At 37.6% G+C, this 25,290-nt stretch overlaps 1 protein-coding gene across 2 annotated transcripts; it reads right to left on the reverse strand.

Annotated features, from left to right (window-relative positions):
* Positions 1-3,722: 3,722 nt before the first annotated feature.
* Positions 3,723-25,082, reverse strand: tfap2d (transcription factor AP-2 delta (activating enhancer binding protein 2 delta)). 2 transcript variants are annotated; one of them, XM_044106261.1, is made up of 8 exons: positions 24,725-25,082; positions 23,630-24,148; positions 20,147-20,207; positions 13,181-13,346; positions 10,316-10,434; positions 10,085-10,226; positions 8,975-9,088; positions 3,723-6,907 (listed from the first exon to the last, which is right to left on the reverse strand). In XM_044106261.1, exons 1-8 carry the CDS (start codon positions 24,761-24,763, stop codon positions 6,691-6,693), a joined length of 1,377 nt encoding a protein of 458 aa, XP_043962196.1. In that variant the 5' UTR covers positions 24,764-25,082; the 3' UTR covers positions 3,723-6,690. The 2 variants fall into 2 exon arrangements, with proteins under 2 accessions (XP_043962196.1, XP_043962194.1); XM_044106259.1 differs by lacking the exon at positions 24,725-25,082 and having other exon boundaries at positions 23,630-24,254.
* Between the last annotated feature and the right edge of the window lie 208 nt (positions 25,083-25,290).

Consider the following 25,290-nt stretch of genomic DNA (forward strand, 5'->3'; position numbering starts at 1 on the left):
GTATAGATATATATTTAGACATAAAAATGCTGAATTTTAGTACAAATTCACCAAATATTACTTGTTTTTATGGTATCTCTTATATATATTTATTTTGGCTTCTTAAAAAATGTATTTACTTGATTATTTACCTACACATTTAGCATTTGTATGCATGTACTTATAGTCACACTTATAGATTTCCTGTATTTTCCTGTATTTTAAATTCACTATTGTGTCTTTGACAATAAAGTAATTCTGTTTTCTAATTTAAATGCAACATTTTAACCCCACGTCCCCCCACAAAAGACACAAACAAAGAATTTTATTGCAGTTAGGTGCATTGGCCACTAGATGTCAATAACGCACCACAAAACGGAGCATTCACAAAGCTGGCGATGTGTATTTATTGACTCTTTTTCCTATTTCCGTCAATGTCAGAGAATATTTTAATGGTCTTCACTTCAACCAAAGTTATTTTTAATATGATCTGAAATAGAAAAAAAAAATCTTTAATAACTTTGCTGTTTATTGTAGTAAGTATACCTACTGTACGTTAATTTCTCTAAGATCTGACCGCCTTGAAATAAGTGAGCCGAGCTGAAGCTGCTGCATCGCTCCCTATTTGGATTCTTGCAGGTTTTACATGCAAAAACCCTTGAAGTGCGACAAGGACAGTCAGGATGGAGGCAGAGGAGAGAAAAAGTGCCTCGAATGTTCTTGGGACTGAGCGGGATCAGGACAGAGGAGGAAGAGGGTTTTAGCAGAGCGAAGATGAGTCGGAGGAGGCGGGGGAGAAGCAGGGTTACAGCTTCAGAGGAGAGAGACGCGGCTTTAGAAGTTAGCAGAGTTTGGTGTTCATGACTGTGGGGCTCAGTCAGCGGGAGTTATCGTCCCTCTGAGACCTCCGACTGTTTCATTCACCTCCATATAAATGGCAGAACTCTGACATGGGGTTTTTTTTAGTTGAAAATGTATATTTTTAGTGTGTGCTCAGCATGGTAAGCTGTCCTGAATGTAAAGCCTGCATGCGGGGAAGAATCTGTTCACAAATTAGAGCGAGATTTCATAAAAATTACAATGAAAGGTGAATAATGGTGGGACTGAGAGTTGCTTAATGTTGTCATAAACAAGCATTGCATATTAATGCAATCAATAAAAGCACTGCTGTTGTCAAACTTGCAAATTAATCCCATCCTCTTCCCAGTTTAAGATGGAAGCTTATTGATTTAATTCTCCAGCTGAATTTTCTCCCGTCTATCATTTGCACAACATCTTGCAAACATATCAACACCAAAGGAAGATTTAGTTACATGAAAATCCCTGAATGCTTCTGAGATCAGCACATAAGTGTGAAGATGAAAAAATGTCCATTTCCCAGTCAAAATGATTCAGTTTTTATAAATATTTTCAAATTAATTGAAGCTGAAGTGTAACTTTCATTAAATTATTATTATTTTTTTTCATATTTGCTAAAGTTAGCATTATGCAGTGACAGATAATCTGTGAATAAACTGCTTTCTCCCAATACCAACTGTAGAAATACACCAATCAGATCCAAGAGGTTTTAGCGTTAGGTGTTAATCACTCTTTTCTCTCTCTCTGCAGGCTTTCGTGCTATCAATGCTGAAGTTAGTTAGCATAGCCACCGACAATGACAAGTTGTTCCTCCTCTATTAGCAGATTTAGCATTGAGTACATGATGTTGATTGACAGCGCTAAGACCCTCCTCCTGGCTCTGATGGTTGTTTTTGATGCTTTTTTCAGACGGCAGCAGCTCAGGGAGGAGATCTTTTCACAGATTATCTGACTCATAAATTGTCACGACATGCTGACAGTTTTAATAAATATGGAACATAAATATTTTTGTAAAAGTAGAGCATTGATTTTCATTCATCTGCTCTAGGCCAAATTTTCTTTAGAGCCTCTTTTTTTTGCAAATGCAGTTTAAACACGTTTTTTTTCACTCGGCTTCTCCATAAAAGTCTGAAATGTTTTTTTATTTTATTTATTGACACTCACTGGTTTATTCACCCAAAAATTACTTAGCAAAATAAATCTGTGGTTCTAGTATGTTAAGGAAATACAAATGAGTTTGGACAACCGTCGGAGTTTAAAAAGTTACCATTATCTAAAAGCTAAAAATCAGAATTTCTGAAAATGAATGAATGTTTTTCTTTTTTTTTTTTTTACATTAAATTTACATCTTTAGTTTTTAATTTGGCTTTTGAGTTACTGACACCACTGATTAAAACATAAACATAATCAACCCTTTAGGTCCTTTAAACCCTCTTTAGATTATTGTTTCTACCAAATGTAGTGTCTAAGATGACAAACTGAATATAGATTTATCATAAACTAAAACGGACTAGACTAAACATTAACTGAATCTTGAAAAGAAAGTGATTAAAGATGCAAAAAAGTTTCCACATGGTCCTTTAAATCACAGTGGAATAAAACACCAGACATTTCTGAGCTCATTTGCAAAGAATAACAGAAAAACTTTAGAAAATCAGAATTTGAATTTAATTTTCCATCTTATTCCACCTCTTTTGTCTCTAAAACTGAGATTTTCCAACAAGTCAGTTCCATCCGTAACCAAACAAACTTTTATTTTTCTAACATTGTGCATCTTTGTGTTTGCACAGATGCAGGAAGTAAAACTATTTTGTTGCAGTTAATTTTATTGACCAGTTTGGGTGATAATTTGTAATCGCCGTGTGTTAATGGTTTTTGCCCTGCAGCACAGAAACATCGTGCAGGAATCTTTCAAAACATAATTTAAGTTTTTAAATCAGTGAACTTCAGAAGGTTTGGTTTTATTATTGTAGAATTTAAAATAATATTTTGCCTCATGTGCAGTAAAAACTGTAAAAATGGCCGATGTTTTTAAAATAGTTTTTAGGCATTTTGACCTATTTATCATCCTGTGATTGAATCAGTAGAATCTGAAGTTTGAAAAGAGATTATGCTGACACAAAATGGACTGGAAACCAGTAAATGTGTTATAAATGCAATGGTTTTCCAGCCCTTTGCAGCTTTAAGGAATATAATCTGCAGATCTTTTACCTTTTTGGAATAATCTGCTGAACAATTTTGTAGGAAAACCAGAACTCCACCGTTTTCATTCAACCTGTGAAACCGGGAATAAACTGGTTTCCTCCACCTGAGTCACTTCCTTCCTTCACCTTCCCTACTTCTCCACCCGAGGCTCCATTTGCACCGATTCTGGGTGACAAATCAGTGCAGGCATCAGTGTAAAAGCATCCTCTCTGACTGTGTGTGTGTTTTTCTTTTTGCATTGTGCGGCGAACGTGACCTCCTTTCTAAATGACTGGAATATTAACGAGCAAACAGAAGCGGCGCAGCCCGGATGGAGACGCCAGCAGGCAGCTGCTCTTCCTTCTGTTTTATCATTAGATTTTTGGAGAATCAGAATAAACAGGGAACGTGACAGAAGTCGCTCAAACCGAAGGAAAACACACAGGCGTTTGAAGCTTCCTGTAGGTAGAGCTTTCTGTCGCAACATTAGACGAGAACTCTGGCTTTTCATAATTTTGACACTGTGAACTCGTTTGGATTTCTCACACTCTGGCTTTGATCTGTGTGTTTTTGTCTCTGCTCACTCTGTTGCTTCCTGACGTTTGCACACACGTGTTTATATATGAAGCGTGTATATTTGCATGACAGAATCAGACAAAAAAAAAACTGTAGAACACAACTGTCTTTATTGAACACCAGCATTTTAGAAGGTAGGGATTTAACATTTATATAGTCGAAAGCCTACAAGAAAAGTTATTTAAATATTTATATATATCTGTACAAATGTTCATGAGCGAGTCGGAGAGCTCGTGTCGGCTTAACTTGCAATCTGGATCGTGTACAAAGACAGACATGCACAAAGCAAAGTCACTCTTTTACAAAATGGCTGAGTTGGACCCTTCTCTCTTGCTTTAGCTCCCTCTCTCTCTTTTTCTCACACACACACACACACACACACACACACATTCATCCAGAAAACCACACTCACACACACCCCAGTGCAGCCTGCAGAGTTGAGAACCGTGCAAAAGTGTTTATACCGCCAACATTTTCACGTTTTCTTAAATTACAAACACCAACTTAGATCAACGCAACAAAGCACAAATTTATGAGGCAGAAGGAAAATAAAATGTTTCACAGACAAAAAATGTGAAAAATATTCAACCTGTAGGTCAAAGCATAAAACTTACCAAGTATTTTTGGTTTAGTTTCTAGTGCAAATATTTTTGTACACTTGAAATAAGACAAAACTGAACTTTTTAGCAAAAATAAGATCTTATTTTAACCCAATAACTCCCTAATATTGATGAAAAAAAATAAAAATTCTGGAAGTGGAGCAGATTATTTCAGATTATTTCCTCCAATCCTTCTGATGTAGGATTGTAGGAAATAATGATGTAGGATTTTTCCTACATCAGAGGGGAAAAAATCCTCCTCTTTATGTTTTTTAACATAAAGTTAAAAACATTTTTCCTTCTGATGTAGGAAAAATGTTTTTGTTCCACTGGCAGATTATTTCTAATACTCATTATTCATCAAAATTAAGGAATTATTGACCTAAAACAAACTCCTTCATCTCACTGAAGTTACCTGTAACCTAGTTTTGCTTTATTTCAAGTGTACTAAGACATCTGTACTAGAAACTAAACTTGATTTTTTGTTTTTGCAGTGCAGCAGTCACTCTTTTGTGGTGAGTTTCTACCAGCTTTGCAGATTTATTTCAGTTTTGGGGTTTTCAGCCTCTGACTGGTTTTTATTTTCTGTACTTTCCATCAACTCTGAGTAGCTTCCTGTCCCTGCTAAAGAAATGCATTCCCACAGCATAACACTGCCACCACCATGTTTTGCATTGGTGTTCACAATGAGGCACAACGCAATCTTATGCAAATTATCAAGAAAATAAATTTTGCTTTGCCCTTTTGACTGTTATATTTTCTTAGATGGACGACCTTTGCAGTCATGACACACTCTTTCCATTTTCTCATAATTACCTGAAAAGATGTTCACTGCATTGTCTTAGAACACGTGTCAAACTCGAGGTCCGTGGGCCAAATCCGGCCCGCCGTAGCTTTTTATGTGGCCCGCTAGATTCTAGATTAATACTAAGTGTGATTAAATGTTATGTTAATCAAATCAGTGCAGTTTTTATCGGTTTACTGCCAAATTATATCAATCAGTTCCTCCAGTTTCTTGAGAATTATTATGGAAATTCACACAAAATCAACAAATTCCCACATTTCTTTGCGCCAATACATAATCGGAAGTTAATTGCCGATTTTTCTCAAAAATTGTCAAAAACTTTCTTTCTAAACAGCTGCCTGAGTTGTTATTGATGTCAGATTAAAGTCCATGATCTGTACAGCGAGGAATAAAAAGTTGAGTCATGAAAAAATTGAAATATCACAAATATTTCCAGATTAGAACCACAAACACTTGATTTTTATTGGAAAATATCACAAAAAGAATCGCAAAATCCTGGAGGGACCGAAAAGATGTTCAATAATATTGTTTAATTTTAATAATCCATTAATATTTTAACAGTTTGTGAACAGGATTTATCAATACATTCTTCCACAACCGGCCCTTTAAGAGCATTTGTAATCTGGATTTGGCCCAAAACCAAAATGTGTTTGACATCACTGGGCTACAATTTAATAACTTTCTAATTAGGTGAAGTCTGAAGTGGTTGATTGGACTATATTGTAATTTGGGGGAATCTGTTGAAGATATTTGCATGATATAATAAAAAACTAAAATGTATATGTGTTCTTTCTTCTTTTTTTGCACTAAGCTTAACTTTGTGTTGGTCTTTCACATAAAATCCAAATGAAACGTTTCTGCTTGTGGCTGCAACGAGACAAAAAAGTGAAAAAAGTCAAGCGGCATGAAACCATTTGCAAGGCGATTCAACATAAAAATCCTGATCGAGGTTCAAGAGCTCTTCAGGTCATCAGAGTTCTGCATTCAGATCTGATCTGCTAAAAATGCAGAGAAATAAAATGTCAAAATTTGCAATAGATTTTGAATCAGTTACTCCTCAAACAATCTGCACAGATCAGTTATCAGAGCAGGAAAACATTTTAAGTTTTTTGCAGAACAAATGCACTGATTTGTAGAGCTTCACACCCTGATCTGGAAAAATAAAACTTTTTCAGGATAAATAAATAAAGAACTAAATGTTCACTGTAAAAACACAAAATACTACCAAGTATATTTGGTCGAGTTCCTAGTGCAAATATCTTAGTGCACTTGAAACAAAACAAAATGAGTAACTTTTCAATAAGATGTAGGAGCTCGTTTTGAATCAAAGATTAGTTTCACTCAATACATTTTCTATAATTTACAAGAGCTGAAAAGTTACTTTTAAATTAGTTTTGTCTTAAATGTATTTAGTTATTTACACCAGAAACTAGACCAGAAATACTTTGTAATATTTTGTATTTCATATGAGTCACTTTCTATATTCGGGAAACTTAAATTAGTGTTGGACTTCCACATAAGATAAATAAATAGGAATAAATATTTCCTTAAGTTATTCAAAATGTGTGAGAGTCACACAAGCACTTACACACACACACACACACACACACACACACACAGATACACTCCTAAGATTCAGCGCTCCAAGGCACGGCAACCAGGTGTGTGAGTGTTGGGGGGTAAGAGATGCTACTCAGTCTTTTCTGACTTCCCGTCTTTGTTCTGGGATTCGGCTGTTTTCCGGAGCTGCGTCTTTTCCGAGCTGCTGTTGATCTGTTGCTCGTTTGGTCCGCTCGTTTTGCCGCTCGAGTTTTTGTCCAGGTAGTTGAGCATCTCGCTGAGGACCGTCTGGAAGGTGCTGAGCGCCGCGCAGACCGCCGGCGTGCCGAAGCCGTGAGTGATCAGGCTGCAGGGAGGAGACGGAGAAACGTAAAATCAACCGGTTCCAGACAAATCAGAGGAGGGTTTGGGATTCTTTAGGACTCTGGCAGTGAAATCTCTGCCTATTCTTTCAAAACTGCGGCGAAAGCTTCTTCTTCTTCAGGGTTTTAATGTCCACTGAATGTCTAAATTAGGCTTCAGCAGGTCATGAGGGAGGCTTTACTGGCTTCTTCCATTTGAACAGTTCTAGGTATTCTTAAGCACAAAAAGAACGTCTCATGGGAAATTAGCTGATTTTCTTATACTGGCTTCTTTTTAGACACAAAGCTTTGATTGTCACCACAGTACATTTAATAATAATTGATTTATAATGATTTAATTTCTGAGACCTACCCATCTCTATTCCTTCCAGTTATCACCAGTTATCACTTTGCACTTTTTCGTTAGGTGGCTATAATATTTAGCTCAGAAATGCGACATTTCTTCACAAAGTCATCAGAACAAGTGAGTACTATGGGACATACAAAACATGTTTTTGCACAAAATCATTCTTAGATAATGAGATTTTAATCTGCTCAGTTCTACTTCCTTTTAGAGTGTTTTAGGGCGTCTTGTCACTTTAAATACAAATAAGCTGCTGCTGGCCACGCCCCCAAAGTCAACGTTTACACTCACACGTGAAACTGGCTGAAAACAGATGTGCAATTACACAGCTGTACATCTTTGAAAAGCAAAAATGGAGGCTTCTGCACAATCAACAGGAATGCAGAAAGTGGTTTCTGGATGGTAAGTCAACAACAAAACACTTGTCTCCAGCAGCCATTGTACAACGGTAAAACCAGCTGACCAAACATGTTGGAGGTCAGTTTGGGTTGCTAGGCAACTGCAGTGTGACTCGACAATGACGAGGTTTTTGAATTTGCTCATTTTCCAGGCACCAAAAAACAGCTGGGTGGTTTTTGAAGCACTTAAGCTGTAGAGACCCAAACATGCAAAAAGTACATTTTGCATGATGGGTCCCATTCATTAGTTTGTTCTTTTACTGCCTTCACCTGCAGAAATGTCCCAGAAATGATCAGGCACCAAAATTAAATCCATTCAGGCAAGACGATGTCTTGGACAAATTAGGTTAAAATCCCATCTAATTTGTGTTTCTTTGGTAAGTTTCAAACAATGCTGACTAAAAGTCACTGCAGAGTCAGACGAGTCACAAAAACAAAATACTCATCTCTTATATTAATCACTTCAAGCATGTGTCAAACTTGAGGCCCGAGGGCCAGATCCGGCCCGCCACAGCTTTTTATGTGGCCCTCTAGATTCTAGACTAAACACTAAAGGAGCTTAAATATTATATTATCATTTTTATCTGTTTGCTGTTTACTCCCTCCAGTTTCTTGAGAATTATCCCGAAAATTCACGCAAAATCAACAAATCCCTGCACTTTTTTGTGCAAAAACAAAATTAGGAGTTTATTGCATATTATTCTCAAGCTGTCCCAAAAACAGCTGCCTCTGATTATAGTCCATGATCTGTACAATGAGGAATAAAAAGTCACATTTACCATCATAAAAGCCTAAAATATTTCCAAATCAGCATCACAAACACTTTGATTTTTATTGGAAAAGTCACAAAAGGACTCACAAAATCCTGGATTGACTGAAAAGATGTTCAATAATAAAATTTAATTTTAAAGATTTATTGATATTTTAGCAGTTTGTAAACAGGTTTTATCAACACATTCTGGCACAACTGGCCCTTTAAGAGCATTTATAATCTGGATTTGGCCCAAAACGAAAATGAGTTTGTCACCGCTGACGTCTAGCATGATGTTCTTTAGATTTCCTCTTTGCATCAGTGAATATCTCAACCCTCTCTATCAGTTTGGTAACTTTTCTCAAATATGACATTTCCCGTAATGAGGCTCCTCTCCTCTCGCTGTTTGTGCCAAATCTCCAATTGCACAGCTGCGTCGTTTGGAAAGCAGGAAAGAGGTCACTGGCACAACGCGCAGAGCTTCTCGTTGTAGTTTTTAAAATCAAACAGAACGGCTCTCTCAAAGATTTCCTGATATATTAATTTGTGTAAATGCTACCTGAAGTGTGTGAGGTGTCTCTGGATGTCCAGGTCCAGGATGGGGGTCGGCCTGGAGGAGCCCAGAGGAGAGCGGTCCTGGCTCAGCAGGTCCTGGAACTCCTTACAGATTTGCCTGACAGACAGAAGGAGGGAGTGAGGGAGGGAGAGGGGAAGGGTTTACCATCTGTCTCCAACAACCAGCACAAATCCACACTTCATTATTCTCCTCCCCACAAATCCATCCATCTTTATCACTTTAAATCATGTTGGGAAAAATAAATGCGATGCTAATGTAGAGAAGGACGTGGTCAGGTTTTAAAATTCACCTCAAAGACAAAGAAGTTTGGATTTTCATACAAAATAATCCTCTTAACCGGAGTGGGCATAATATTTTGCGCGTGACACTGATAAAAGTGCCGAAAAAAATATTTAACTCTTATTTTTTTGTTTTATGTAACTGTATTGGTGCGACTGCGTGCCACAGCAGTTATATCCACACAAACACAAACACCGGTCACATAAAGAAGTGTACTTAAACTGCAGATCATAACTGCATCCAACAGTGCAGAAAATAGTAAAACTAACAATCCAGACAATACTGATAGTCTGCAGGTCTTTAAATATCATTAACTGGAACTTATTGTGATGGCGATAGATCAAAATTATTGATAAATTTATCACGATAAATGATATATGATGCGATAAATGTGTTTATTGATTACTAAAACAAACGTTTTAGGTTTTAAGCACAAAGAAAACTTATCAAAGATGTAACTGATATTGCAAATCCAGAAATACATGAGATAAGACTATTTATGATTATATTTTATATGTGCACTGCAAAAACACAAAATCTTACCAAGTATTTCTGCTCTAATTTCTAAAGCAAATATCTTAGTACACTTTAAATAAGAACAAACTAACTTACAAGTAACTTTTCATCCAGATACAGGAGCTTGTTTTAAGTAACTCCTTGATATTGATGAAAAACTAAGTTTCACTGTTATAAGTGAAACAAATCAACATTAAAACAAGCTCTTATCTTGCAGACAGTTACTTGTAAATTAGTTTGGTCTCATTTCAACTGTACTAAGATATTGGTAATATTCTGTTTTTGTCTCCTTCTCACTTTGTTGCCAGAACCATTTTCTTGCGTGCGTTGGTCTCTTTCGGCTCGCTGTGCTGCCGCGCCAAATGTTCTCCCACCGCCTTGCTGGGAAACTCGGTCTCACAGGTGTAGCCGAAGTCCCTCGCCAGGTGGAGCGCCTCACCTGCAGCGAACAAAAACACGAGGAATAAGCAGGGAGGCGAGGACTAGAGCGGATTAAATATTAAAAACGTGACGAGTGGCGTGACGCGCCTTCCACCAGGGAGGTGAGCAGCGTGACGTTGGCAGCTTTCCTCCGTCCTGCCGGCAGGTTGAGGCCTAAACGATCGAGTTTCTCACGAAGACACCGACCGCCGTTCTTGGACTTTGCTCTGCCAAAACAAAGTTATACGTTTAACTGCAGAAGGAGACAATATTTTGAGTAATCTTTTAAAGAACTTAAAAGATAGAAGTGATTTAACTTGACAAAGGCAAAGTGAAGATGAAAACATTTATTGCGTAAAACGAGGTTTTGCTACGTTGACCTGAAGGCAACAATTATTCATGAATTTTAGTGTGAAAATTGTAGCAATTTGTGTTTTTTCTTCAACACATTTCCCTCGCATATCGTTTTTAAAATTTAGGAATTTCAAACTCAATGAGTAAAGAAACTTTACATTTAGTGACATTTTTTGGATAAAACCAAAGTCGCTCTCTGCAGAAGGCGGCATGGCTGTAAAATATCAAACACATCAATAGATAATCAGTTTTTACTCAAAAAAGCTTTTCGATCTGCACTCTTAAGTTTTATAACCTCTGATGTAGCTGAAGCTATTTTCTGATTTACTTTGTACAATATTGCATCAAAATTAAAAGATTTATAAGTAATTATTTCTTTCAGAGCTATTTGTTCAAAATCTTAAATATTCAGACTATTTAGACCTCAAATGGTTAATTCTACACTGAACTGAGGTTCTTTGAAACAACTTTTGAGATTTAACCGCTTATTCTTTGAAAATGGGGCTGAAACGATTAATCAGATTAATCGATTAATCGATTATTGAAATAATCATCACCTAATTCAGTAATCATTAACTGTGTTAAATGTTCCTTCCATTTACTGAAGGAACAACATAATCAGAGCAGTAATTAAACCAAAACTGGAGAAAATGTACATACTGTACATTTTGCATTAATATAAAAGAAAAAAAACTTTTGTCTGTAAATCTTACCAGGTATTTTTGGTCTCGTTTCCAATGCAAATACACACTTGAAATAAGACAAATTAACTTAAAAGTAACTTTTTTAAGCAAGAAATATGAGCTTGTTTTAAGTAAATAATCCCTTAGTATTGATGATAAAGTGCTAGCTCCACTAGCAGATAATCATATATGTCTTGATATAAGTTTAATAATCTACCAATAGAACTAGAGCTTTCTAATCAATGTAAGGGATTATTTACTTAAAACAAGCTCATATATCCTGCTAAAAATGTCACTTTTAAGTTAATTTGTCTTATTTCAAGTTTACTAAGATATCTGCACTAGAAAGTATAGACCAAAATTACTTGGTTAGATTTTGTGTTTTTGCAGTGCGTTCTATGCAAAACTCCTCAAATAAAACTAAAAATAAATAAAATAAAAATCTGTTATTAAGCACCTTTTGTTGTCCGTTTATTATTCGGTTAATCCAAAATAAAATATTTAGGCAGATTATCGCTACATTTTATTGATAAGTCGAGCAGAAAGGGCTGAACTTTCACATCTTTGAAGTGTTTTTTAGCTGCAGATGCAAACTTTGCTACAAATAATCAAGTGTAGGGCTAAAGACATTTGATCTTATTCAATGTTTTTGTTTATCTTGATCTTTTAATGTATTTCTAACATGCAGCTCTATAAAAACTAAGAGCCAACTTCACTGAACCCCATGAAAACCTGTTGGTTATTTCACCAAATGTTGGTTTCTGAACTCTTACATCATTAGTATTGTTGCTTCTAAATGAACATAAAATGTTTTCTTTGCATTATTTGAGCTCTGAAAGCTCTGCATCTTTTACCTTATTTTGAACATTTCTGATTTTCTGCTAATAAAAACTAAATGTTTGCTTGTAATTTCAGAGAAATGTTGTCAGTAGTTCATAGAATAAGAGAACAATGTTCATTTTATTTAAACATAAACCTACTAGGAGTAAAATCAGAGACACTGATCTTTTTAAGTGGTTTCTTAACTTTTTTTTAGAGCTGTATAAATATATATTTAGACAGAAAAATGCTGATTTTCTTTAGTACAAATCATCCAAATGTTTGTTTCTATGGTGTCTCTCATATATATTTGTATATTTACTCTAGATTTCTTTTTTTGTCTATAAGACTGATCATCTGAAGAGGTCTCTTAATTTTTCCAGAGCTGCATAAAAAATTTTAAATCTGCAGAATGTTCCATTTTTCTATCCGATTAACTGATTAATCGTCAGAATAATTGATGGATTATTAGTGGTTAGTTGCAGCGTTGGTGTGAAAAAGAGCTTTTTGGAGTTCATAGCACCTTAAACTAGTGAATTATGACGGTGTTGGATTGTTGTTCCTCCACTAACCTCTACGGCTAACATGTAGCATCAATATTTGGGGCATAATCAATATTAATCCACATAAAGACGAGCCTCTCCATTTGCGCTCGTGTTTTTTCCCTCTCCCTTTGTTGATGCCTCGTCTGGTAGCCATATTCTCTCCCTCCTCTCTTCTCCTTTTCTCTCCAGCTCATCAATAATACAGCGCTGGCAACTCCTGCTTTCCTCTGCTGCCTCTGATCCTGGCGTGCTCTGGCCTGCTCTCGCCTCCCTCTGGCTCCCTGGGCATGGCGGCGCGTGCAGCCGGCCTTCTTGTGGGCGCACAAATATATCCTCTGTTTTATCTGAGGGCTACAAAGACTCTCCGAAGCTCAGCAGCCAGATTTAGGCCTGAAAAATTAGAGCTTCTGCTACCCAAAAATCCCTCTCTACCAAAAAAAATGTCCTCACTTGTCCACTTCTGCGCGTTGTGGGAGGATTTAAACAGTTAAATTAAGATATTTTGACCATTTATGCTCTGTTTCTTCAGAGGTTTTGCTAACACAAACGTCCACAGCGGGTTTTGCACTGACCTGCGCAGGATGCCGCCCAGCAGGGAGGCGTTGAGGCACTCTGGCGGTGAAAGTCGTCTTTTCACCTCGGCGATGGTGACTTTGTACTTGGAGGTGGAGCTGAGCAGCGAGAGGCGACCCGGTACGGAGCAGAACAGGTCTGTGGGATTCACCACGCACGTCCCCCCTGCAAACACGCAGAGGTCAGAGGTCAGAGGGGCAAAAACAGCAACGTTTGGGCATTTAGAGAGACTGAAAGAACCAGCTGATGTTCCAGCAGGAAATAAGAAAAAATAAAAAAAAATTTAATTATTGCAGAATTACTAGGGAGTATCAGAGTCATAATAAGAACTTAAAAATATATAAGCTTGTGAGAATAAAGTCAGAAGTTTCTGACTTTATTTTTGTATTATTACAACTTTATTTCTTAATATTTAACATTACTCTCGTAATATTATGATTTTATTTTCATTATTTCAACTTTATTCTTGTAATATATTCTTTTATTTCTCATAATATGACTTTATTCTCGCAATATTTTGACTTTATTCTCGCAATATTTTAACTTTATTCTCGCAATATTTTGACTTTTGTCTTATATGATTTTAATCTTGTATTATTTTGATTTTATTCTCATACTACTTTATTTTTTGTAGTCTGGCCCTAATACTAACAGATTAGGATAGATTAAAGTCTTTGGCATTTCAACGTTTTTTAGTGAAGACTGAAACGTTACTGATAGTTTTTAATTGCTGAGATGTTTTAATTTTGTCCATAACGCTTAAATATGTAATTCAGAAGCAGAATTAAGGCCAATAGATCTGTTAAAGTTATGTGCAACGAATTTTCTTTTAATGAATATATGATTAATACTTAGTTTTATCAATTTAAGACATATTTATGCATTTTTTTGCTGGTTCCCATTATTCACTTCCAGCCCTAAATAATTACAGCAGCAGAAAATATTTTCATGTTGTTTGGTGATTATTATTGCTCCACCATCTGGAGAAACTTATGAAAGTATTCTGGAGAAACCCCTGCAGCTTTAACACAACTTCATAAACACAGCCAGCTTTATTTTACCAGGGACAGAATAAAATGTACCTAACATATCTGGTGTATTTGAAATGATCTGCAGAGCTACAGGAGCCCACAAGGACATTTTTATTATTAAAAGAAATCTGGATGTTCCTTCTGCTCCGTTTACATTCAGAAAACTCATTTCTGGTCATAAGCTGCCATGTTATTCTTATAAAAATAAAGAAAAATACTCAGCAAGAGGCTTGTTTAAGTGTAAATATGTATTTGTTTAAAAGAAACGTGTAAATTTGTTCTCTTGTTGAGAGGATTCACATGTTCATCTGTGTGAAATCTTGTTTAATCCTGTGCAGCAGGAGGCAGAGCAAAGAAAAGAAGTGTGCAGATGTGACAGGATCAATGAGAAAATATTTTACCTCGTTTCTAGTTCAGGTTTTGTTTATAATGATTTCTAAAGAGTCAGATGGGTGGAAAGTTGACGCGTGAGAAGAAAACTTTCTGCATTTCAACACTAACCCTAAAGCCAGAACATCCAGTCAGGTCTGCATGTTTCAAATCGACTCTTTCCAGCCTGAATCCATTGTTTCCCCAAAACTTAAATCATAAAAAAAATAAAATAAAACAATGTCTAATGCAGTGAAGCAACTCAAAACTTTTACCTATCAGATCATTTCTGACCAATCACTCTACACTGTATTCCTGGAAAAGGCTCTCAGAAAACGAAGGCACACCTCAGTCTAAAGCCCTGGAACAGACATTTTAAATATAACATCGTTTACATTTATTTATTTATGTTCCAGGTTCAGTTCAGCATTAAAGTTTATCTAAGAGCTTTTCTTCCAGGAGGGGAAAAACAAAACCGAAGCCTTCATGATGCAGAAAGCTGCTTCGCATTATTAATCACACCTGCATCAGCGCTACCGGTCCTTACTGAAGTATATTTATGTACAGATGTAAAATATGGATCGACTTCTCTGGGTGTGTGTTTTCATTATTAAGCTTTCACTGGAGCGAACAGCCTAAGTGGCTGAAATGCAAGGTTTTTGTCTGATCCTCTGTGGGCTGTATTCAATTATTTATCCTCCTTGTTATCAGATCTAACAGCAGGGTGTGTCGCTTTGTTATTAGCCGTGTTGGAAATGATGAAGTGAAATTAAAAGACGCCTTTTAGGCTGAGTAGAACGGCGCTGCAGGCTAAGATTGGACGATCCTTTCTGGGGGTAATTTGACCACCAACAGGGTTTTTATTTTGTGACAACTCAATAAATCTGTTTTTGCTTGAGAAACCAGATAAGGGTTCGTTTCTGGATACTTATTTTTCTTTTAGATAAATGTAATTCAGTTTTTAAGGACATATTTATCCTAATATGAAATATAATTTGCAACATACTGAAGCAGATCCACAAGTTTTTTGTTAATCAAAGGGCCAATATTGTGTTTTCCAGACCTTTTATAGCAAAATCTAGTAACCATGGCAACTTCAGTTGTTAATTTTTTTTTTTTACATATATCAAATATGAGTTAAAATAAATTTTATTTGGTAATTTAGCATTTTAAAATCATTGGTCACTGTCCCACCTCACTACAGTTGGACAAACTTTAGAAATTATTCTTCAGAAACAAAATAAATCACATATTACTACAAATGTTCAACGTTGTACTGCATGTTTTATGAATAATCATTTGTTAGCCTTTAAGTTATTCTTAGATCAGTTGTTTAGTTAAAAATAATTAAAATTTAAACCGGGGCGAGTAAATGTGTCTGGAAACTTTTTTCTTTGCTGTTTTTTGTTTGTGTTTATGTTTTTATGACCAGCATTATTATGTCATGAATGAAAGTTTGCTTTGATGCCAAGGAGCTCAGCTTATTTTAAAGGTAAAAGTAATTCAGACATTTGCTGATTTGATTCTGCAGCAGGAGGAAACATCTCTCTCTCCTCGTTTTGTAAATCTAATTTCACTGCAAGACAATCAGATCCAGCAAGACGACGTAAAACAGGACAAAACTTGAAAAATAAGATTGGATTCATGTAGACTTGAACATTTGGGTTGGTTTTTTTTATACTTCTAAGGATATTTATGCACTAAGTTTGGAACTTAGTGTTGATTCAGCAAAAAACTAATTTGTTTTAATATTGTCACTATGTTTTTGTAGTTAAAATAAAACTAAATTTAAGCGATTTGTAACCATGATGGTGATTGATGTGTGGTTTTTGTCCTGGAATTAAACTTTATATTTGAAAGGCATTTTTTGTAATATTCTCTATTTACACTTTTATCTCTATAAAATGTTTTTTTTTCCTTTGCTTCTTAAAAACATTTGAGTTTCCTCTAGAAGTGTTGATGTTTTAGTTATTTCCTAAATCCAGCCAGATCTTGGATGAACTCATCAATTATATAATTATTCATTTCTTTTTCTACTCTTCAGATTATCCACATCACCTGAAACTTCCTGCCTCAAATAATAACCTCTCGTTTTCTAGAAGATGAGAATTTTAAGAAAATGTTATATTTTCTAAAAACTGAAAATAACACAGAAAATGAGATTTTCTGTTTTGATCCCAAGTTTTATATCGTCATTAAAATGTTAGAACCTTAAACAAATTTTTTTCTCTTTTCTCTGGATTAAAGCAATCAACAATAAAGCTGATAATCAATGAATTAATCAAATGTATTGGCTAAAGATAGAAAACTAGATGAGATCATTTAAGAATTGAAACAACTTTCCTCTTGGAGCTGCAGGATTAGCATTAAGATACAATTTATTGAAGTAGGAAATTTGAAAAAATTAGCTTTTATGTTTATATGAATGTTCTGGGTTTTTTTTTAAATAGCTTAGCTATAGAAATATGCATGCTAGTAAATCTGACCCGACACTGATCAGCAGCCAGACCCGCCACACTCTTTGACTGACCTACCAAGACAAAACAAACAAAAAGTCTTAAAAGTACCCATCCTGGAAATATTACATACTGAATGGTGATACTTTTGAAGCTTAAATTGGCATCATTTATTATTATTATTATTATTATTATTATTATTATTATTATTATTATTATTATTATTATTATTATTATTATTATAAATGCTGCACTGATGCTGTTAGTGGGTTGAAATTATTCTGAGATCTGTTGGTGTCCAAATGAAATAAAGGGAAATTTGAATTAATCGTGCTTTTATTTGTATCTTATATGCATTTTGTTTACCTGCCTTGGGAGAACAGATAGAAATTAGCCGGGGGCCAAATCTTTTTAAACCGTTCTTGCGGATGACAAATAAATAAACATAAACTAAACTAAACAAGCTGTACTCTGTTTTTATTTTTTATTTTTCTTCCTCCTCCACTGACAATCTTTTATTCATAGTCAGCAGAAATGTTGTGGCTTTTCCTCATTTTCTGGCTATAGGAAGACTGTTATATAAATAAAGAAGAAGTGTCATCCAGCTGCTTTGCTCCTCTCATTCCAGCCATACCTGCAACACCTCGCCGGTGTGGAAACAAAGGCCGGCTGGACTCCAGCTGCACCATTTGTACCAGCCTCCACTTCCACGCAGCCTGTCAGACAGGGACGACTGGAGGCTCAAGGAATCGATACATAAGGCTGCTGTTCGTTAAGCTCGTGCGTGCGCGTGCGCGACTCCGTGTCCGGGCACGATGTGACACGAACCCGCGCTCTCACCTGTCCGTCAGGCTCACGCGCTCTGACAGGAGGGCGCGCGTCTCTGAAAGCCGCGCGGTTCACATCATATTAATTCCCCTAAAAATGTTTTGATTCAAAGTAGTTTGTATTTTATGTTGCCAAGGGCGATCGAAAAGAGCTATTGCCGGTAGTGCAGTCAGTGGAGCGCGCGGGCCCAGAGGCGATAACGGTATTTAAGCAACGGAGAGTAGCCTCGGGCTGCGGCGCGAGCGGCGGGCGGGATCACACGCGGAATCAAGCGCCTTTTACGAGTTTGCCACGAAAATTAAAGAAAAAGAGACAAGGGCCAAATGCCATTCTCCTCATATTTTAACAACAATGTTTATAGCTGCAAAAAGAAAAGGAAAAAAAAAAACAGAAGAAGAAGAGCAGATGTGCGTGCGTGCGCGGGGTAACGTAGCGGGGGCGCGCGTCAGACAGATCAGCTTGATCTTTCCGGGCTGCCGTTAGGCTGAAGAAGTGGAAAAAGGGAAAGCAGCGTGATTAAAAACACAGACGACTCCTCCTAAGTAGGATCCGCATTTCTTGAGTGATTTTCTTTTGAAAAAGGTTATGTGAATATTCATGCCGCCAAAGCCGCAGTCAGAAAGAACAACATTAATATGATCTCGGCTGAATCCGGGGGCCCCGCTCGGCATTAGCATATCAAAGCGTGCGCCCGAGGCGAGAGAAGCTATCGATACGGGAGCGGGAGGTAAAGCAAAGATTATTGGTTGTGATGGTTGCAGCGGCTGAGCTCAGGGCCAAATACGGCGCACCATTAACCGAAAGTGATGGCGGAGGGATTCCCGCGTCAATCCGAGAGAAAAGCCCCAACACCTAGGCAGGGCAGGGCTGATGAAAAATTAAACCCAAAAGACACCAGCCTTCCTTTCTGCCTCGGTGTGGAAAATTACACACAGTCACCATGCAGGAAAAGAAACACTAGCGAGCTTTGATGGAGCAAAAAGAAGATCCGCAGCGTGTTTTATGCCCCACGCGTGAGGAAACGGAACGGCCTGCTACGTGTTTATTCAGGCTCAAACAACACGCGCACAGGTAGATTCAAACACCTTCATCCTCCAAACCCACAGGCTAAATCTGCGCTCTGCAGTTCAGTCTGATAAATAATAACATCTAAAGTAAACACACACACACACACACACACACATATAAAGTATAGGAATCAAATGAGCCAACTGTATAAATTTTAAATAAATTTAATTGATAAATGCTAGCTTATTGAATTTCTGAGCTATTAATGTGTTTGATAATTAAAGATAAAAGACTTGAACAGATTTGAAATTGTATTTTCATTATTTATTATAAGTGACTGACTTTGTATGGCTCACTGCCCAGGATGCCATTTTGTAAGGGGCAGCACAAGCAAGTTTTCTTATTCCTTTCTTTATGTTAACTGAATAAGGCATCTCCAGCTCCGCTGAGCATTTGTGTGTTGTGAACAGTGTAAACACTTATAAAAAATGTGACTAAAATCTACATATCGCTAATAACTAAAGCTGGGTTACTCTGTGTTAAATTAAAGACCCAATACGCTAATTTGTAAGAAATCTTAGCAATGTTAATCAGGTTTTGTTTCTAAATCCAACAAAATGGAGCTAAATATTACATCTGTAATGCAACTTTTATTCATTTCATTGAATACAAAGAAAAAATTCTCCTTACTTTTAAGGCACTAGCATAGTCATCTAGCTTCTCTACAATGCTTCTTTCTTATAACATAAACATCAGCTGCAAATATATTGTGTTATATGTTGTTCATTTATTTATATTTTATATCAAGTAAAGTATGTAAGATTTGAGTGCTTGAAAACGGAAGTAAACCTCTTTGTGCTCTTAGCTAACACTGCTAATAATGCTAATTCGGATTAGCATAAACGGTAAACTAAACAGGTAGCCTAGCATTGCCTTTTGATGTGTAATTTGGCATTATTATTCGTGACTTTGTTGACATTTTAATTGTCTGGGAGAGTTTAGTGAGCCTGCACAAAAAAAAACACGTAGGTGTTGAGTGACAGTTCGTCTCACAGTGGAAGTGGGGAGCAGTGCGGGTGTGTGTATGCGTGTAGTATTTAAACAGGCGAGGAAAGCGGGGCCGTTCCTGCTGTAACATGTTGACAGCAGACAAGAGAGGAGTGTTCCGCCTGTTTGTCTATCTGCTCGCTGTCTTGTCTTGTGTCGAGCCGTGACTGTTTTCCACGGCCTCCGGTGCAACAACACAGAGAGGAAATAAACGGGGGGTCCTTACCTCTCCGGATGACGCCCCCTTGGCCGTTCAGTACGAGCCCACACTGCGCCTCCACGGAGCCCTGCAGAGACAAGCGCTCATTAGTTTGGCAGACTGTAAAAACACGCCTGCTGCTGCAAAGCCTGTAATATGTTTGTTGTTTTTACGCGCAGGTGCGCAAAAACATTCAGCTGTGAACTGAAAATCCGCCATGTGAGGAAAGTATTTCATGTGAATGTTTGTTTTAATGGATGAGTTTCCCAACTTTACATGTGAAAATAAAACAAAACATGAATTAAGAGAGATTCTAGAAGTGATTTTTTTTTTTTTTTTTTTTACACATTTGACTCCCAGTCTTTCTGAAAGTCATGCTTTTTAATGACTATTTAAGAGTTTGCAAATCATAGCTTTTAATTTGTTTGGGTAAAAAATATCCAAAATGAGACTTTTCTGCTCATCATGTCTAACCAAACCAAATCTAAACCATCAGTTTAGATTACATTACATGACATTTATATCACCACCAAAGGGTGCAATGGTAATTCCTACAAATTTAGTTTGTGTCCAAAATATATTCCATAAATATCAACAAAGAGGAATAAAGACGAATATTTTATCCAATTATTTTACTCAAAGCCCGGCCATTATCTCCCTCCCAGACAAAATAGGAAATAAAAATGAGTTAAAATGTAACATTAATCCACATTGTGTCAATTGAACGTAAAAATTTTGCTGAAACTATCAAATCAGGTGATTTTTGAAGGTGAAAAACATGAAAACAAGCAGTGTCGTCACCTTAATAAAACATTGTTTTTGGTTTTTAAAAAGTAACTTTTGGCAATAAATAAATAAATAAAAAGACTTACACCATATTGTTCTTGAGAAAAAAAAAACACAAAGTAGTCTTAATGTTTTTGTTTAAAGAAAACTCAGACCCAAATGTTTACATTCAAAACAAAATGTCTGATGAAACTCAGGACATTCTGTTATGGCCTTTAATTTTAGTTTTTTTAGAGACCCCAGCCCTTGTCCAGAGGCGCCCCTGTTTCCCATCAACTCAACTTCATAAATATAAAGTTCTGGAAAAGAATAAGAGCCCATTAAAACCATTAAAACTTCCTGGTTTTTCCACCAAATATTGGTTTCTGAACTCTTCCCGAGTTAAAACATTAGTATTGTTGTTTCTAAATGAAAATGAATTTGTTTTCTTTGCTTTATTTGAGGTCTGAAAGCTCTGCATCTTTTTAGCTATTTTGACTATTTCTCATTTTCTGCAAATAAATGCAAACTTTTTGCTTGTAATGTAGTTCATAGAATAAAAGAGCAATGTTCATTTTACTCAAACATAAACCTATAAAGAGTAAAATCAGAAAAACGGATAATTATATATATATATATATATATATATATATATATATATATATATATATATATATATATATATATATATAGTTTTGGGCTACATCAAATAGAGGGAGGCCATTTTGTTAGAAAGCCCTCACCACCACTTGAGGCTTGGAGCAAATCTGAGGTCACTGTATCATAAATGATGCGGCTCACGGTTCGCTCAGAAACGAGCCTAATTTAAAAAGCTTCCGGCTACAATCAAGGACAGCGCGACTCATCCTGACTCAGAAATAGAAATCCCACTCAGGTGTCCAGCAACATCCTGATACCTGTTGAAATCCGGAGGTAAACGCAGATATGGGCCTGCATGTATGGAGATCTGATGGGAGCAACACATTTGAGTCCGGATCAGACTCGCGTGCTATCAACAATGTCATCAAAAAGAAGAACACGCGATTTTTATTCAGAAAACACTTAATCCCTCGTGCGAGCCTCAAGGCCTGGCCCACGCAGACCCCCCTCTGATTAAAATGAACTGGGAGGAGACGGGAAAAAAATAATAATAAAAAGAAAAGAGAGATAGAAGGTTTTTGGAGCGCCTTCTTAACCAGCTCCTGCTCTGTTTCTTTTCTTCTTATTCCGGAGCTAAAGTGATTATAAAATCAATATACAAAACGCAGAGGTCTTGCATGAATTAGCTCGCTGACGGGGGAAAGGTGTGGCAGCTGCTTTGTTCGCCATGAAAATCTCTTTAACGCGCTCAAAGATGCGACGGGGCTGCGCGAGACCAAGGAAGGACGCATCTGTTGGGTTCATACATCCGCCTCGTGCAAGCTCAGGTTCACAAGCCGCTCCTTTCTTTTCGGCGTATAAAAGGTCAAAGTGCACCCTTTAAAATCCCAAAAGCCTCCAGTAAAACGGCATGTAAAAAACAAAAAATAAAAATCTAAAAAGAGCCGAAGAATATCATAAAAATTCAAAACTGAATGAAAAAATATGAAATCTATAAATATAAAAATAATTTGCACCGATATTTTCATTATGTCAAAATATAAATTAAATCATACGCACTAATTTAAAAATAAAAAATACCTGACACTTAAAAAAATTATTAAAAAAAGACAAAATATTCCATAATATTTACAATTCATGCGTAATTACCAATTTTTTAAACCTTCTAATTACATTAGCAAATTATAACAAAACATCCTAATTTCTATTTAGATAATATCATTTGTCATTCATGCAAAAATAATTATTTAAAACCATATTTACTGTTCTGGATTTACAAATTTTGAAAAAGTAAAATAAAAAAGTGAGACTTTAACCAGTTAAACAAATTCTGCTGTGGAGGAGAAAAAAATAATAATTACGTGTCAGTGTGTTTAACCAGAGCCGCGTCTTTAAAACCAGCTCAGATGTCGCTGCATAAGTAACAAAGTTGATTGACGTTAAGTCCGTAATTGGATAAACTACGGTGCTTTATGCTGCTCGAGTCGGCTATTGTGTCCCGAAGCCCGATCCGTTAATCCGCCCTTTACCGGAGAATGGAGCAACCAGCGGCTTTTCTTTGCCCCAGCAGACACACACACACACACACACACACACACACACGCACACACACACACACACACACACACACACACACACACACACACACACACACACACACACACACACTTTTTCAACTTGGCCATTTCTTTACATCGAAAGGAATTATGTAAAATATGGGTCACGTGTGTTTCTGGAAGAAATAAAGGGATGATTTCACAATAGGGCTGTATAGACTGCAAGTCAATTAACCTTTAGAAACGGGCCGCCTTTCAGAGGCGTCGTGCCGTGTGGACTTGACATTTACTTAGCCCGCTTTTTGCACGCTCACGTTTTGCTTCGGAAACACAATTATCTCCAGATCATATCCAATATGAGTAAAGTTACAGTCCCTGAGTGGAAAGCGTCGAGTCTCACAGACAGAAAATCTGTTATTCTGTTCAGTATTTCGGAATTGCAGTGGAATAAGAAGAGGGGAAGGTTTTGGATTAGCGGGCCAGTGGGGCAGGGATACATCCGTGTTTACTACTTCTTGTTAAAGCAATCACAATGGAGATTTTTGTTTTTGTTTTTATGTGTTGGTCTGGATTCGGAGGCCGCCGGTACCTGCAGGTCGTCTGCTGCCGGAGGAGGGAGGCCCAGGCCGGCGGCGGGCAGCAGCCTCTGGTCCGGGTGGTGCATGCCGACGCCGTAGGCTTGAGAACCGTGTGACGTCATCAGCGACAAGTCATGGCGCCGGTAAGCGTCGAGGCAGCCCAGCTCTCGCCGCTGCTGCTCGTCCAGGCACGAGGACTTGAGGGCCGAGCGCGCGTTGTGCAGGTTGATGAAGTCGGCGGGCTCCCCGTGGTGGATCTGCTGGTAGTACTGGCCGGAGTGCAGCGAGTTCAGCCCGTAGGCCTCCGGGGCCACGGCCGGGTGGGAGTGCTGGAACTCGTAGTGGAAGGACTGGTGGTGCAGGGGCGTGTACTGGTGGTTGGCCGAGAAGTAGGGCGAGGCGAACTCCGTCCCCGCCGGCGCTGGGTAGGTGAGCGGCGACGAGGAGGAGTAGGCGACCGAGGAGTTGGCCACCGACTCCAGACAACCGAGCTGCATGAGCCGGTAGCTGTTTGAACCGTCGTGACGTATCTGGAAGATAATAAAGAGACAGGGAAAGATATGAGCAGTGTCATTTAGCATCAGCCGGTGTCTCCTCTCTGCCTCCCAAACACACTCCAAAACACAACTCACACACTCTCAAAGCGGTTTTTTTTTCTTCCTCTCTCCTCCTCACTTTAAACCACCTGAAGGAGATGTCATTTCAACGCGCCTGGGAGGGGAACGATCTCGCTGCAACAGGAGCAATAGGTAGTTTTTTCCTCCCTTTGGCATGCCTGTCACTCTCTGTGCAGCATTTAAAAAGGCGTGCTGTTATATGTTATTATTATTACCGAGCTGCTGGCAAATTCACTACCCCAGCCCTGCTGCTCGCCATGGAGGAGAGGTAAGACACAAAGTCGAGTTCTGTCCTGAAATGTCCTAATCACTCACATTTATAATGAAAATAAAACCCTAATAAGACTCTTTTAACCGCTTCTTTTTCTTTTCTTGCCTTCCATGAACTACGTCTCTTTTACAATTTAACTAAAACCATTTTTTCCAACTCGGCACCCTTCGCTTTTATGCTATAAATTAAATTCTATTAAATGAAATAAAGCAGCCTACCTCTGCGTCGTGGACAAGTCCGGGGAAGGTCGCTGACATTGTTCTTTCTCCAAAATAACCCGTAATATTTTGGTCTCACTCTCCTCTACGACCCGATCGAATAATAATAGTAATAATAACGATAATAATAATTTTTTTAAAGTGCTTTAAAATCCTCCAGAAAAAGCGAGAGAGGTGGAAAAGTTCCCCTTTTGCGCGCTCTCGGTTTTGGTAGAAAGCTGGCGGAACGCGAGCGTCTCCCCTCTGCACGGACGGGGCTGGCTCACGGATTTTGTACTTGCAGGGTATTTCTCGGCTGATGTCGTAGGTCCCTTGGTAATATAGAAGTTTTGAAAATTAAGCATCAGCACTGAGGAATGGGAGGACAATAGACGGAGAAGGAGCATCCCAGGAGACAAGGAATAAATATTGTATCTTCGCCCTAATAAGGAACCGAGAGCTGCTTTCAACGTTTTCGACGCTTTTTTGTGGACATTTTTCCCCCCGTTTTTGACTCGTTTGTGTTTCCACAAGGTCCACTGCTCGGTTTTTCGTCGTGATATTATTATTTTTACCCGCAGATGCAA

Source organism: Gambusia affinis, linkage group LG22 (genome assembly GCF_019740435.1).
Source record: "Gambusia affinis linkage group LG22, SWU_Gaff_1.0, whole genome shotgun sequence".
In the NCBI taxonomy this organism is placed as follows: domain Eukaryota; kingdom Metazoa; phylum Chordata; class Actinopteri; order Cyprinodontiformes; family Poeciliidae; genus Gambusia; species Gambusia affinis.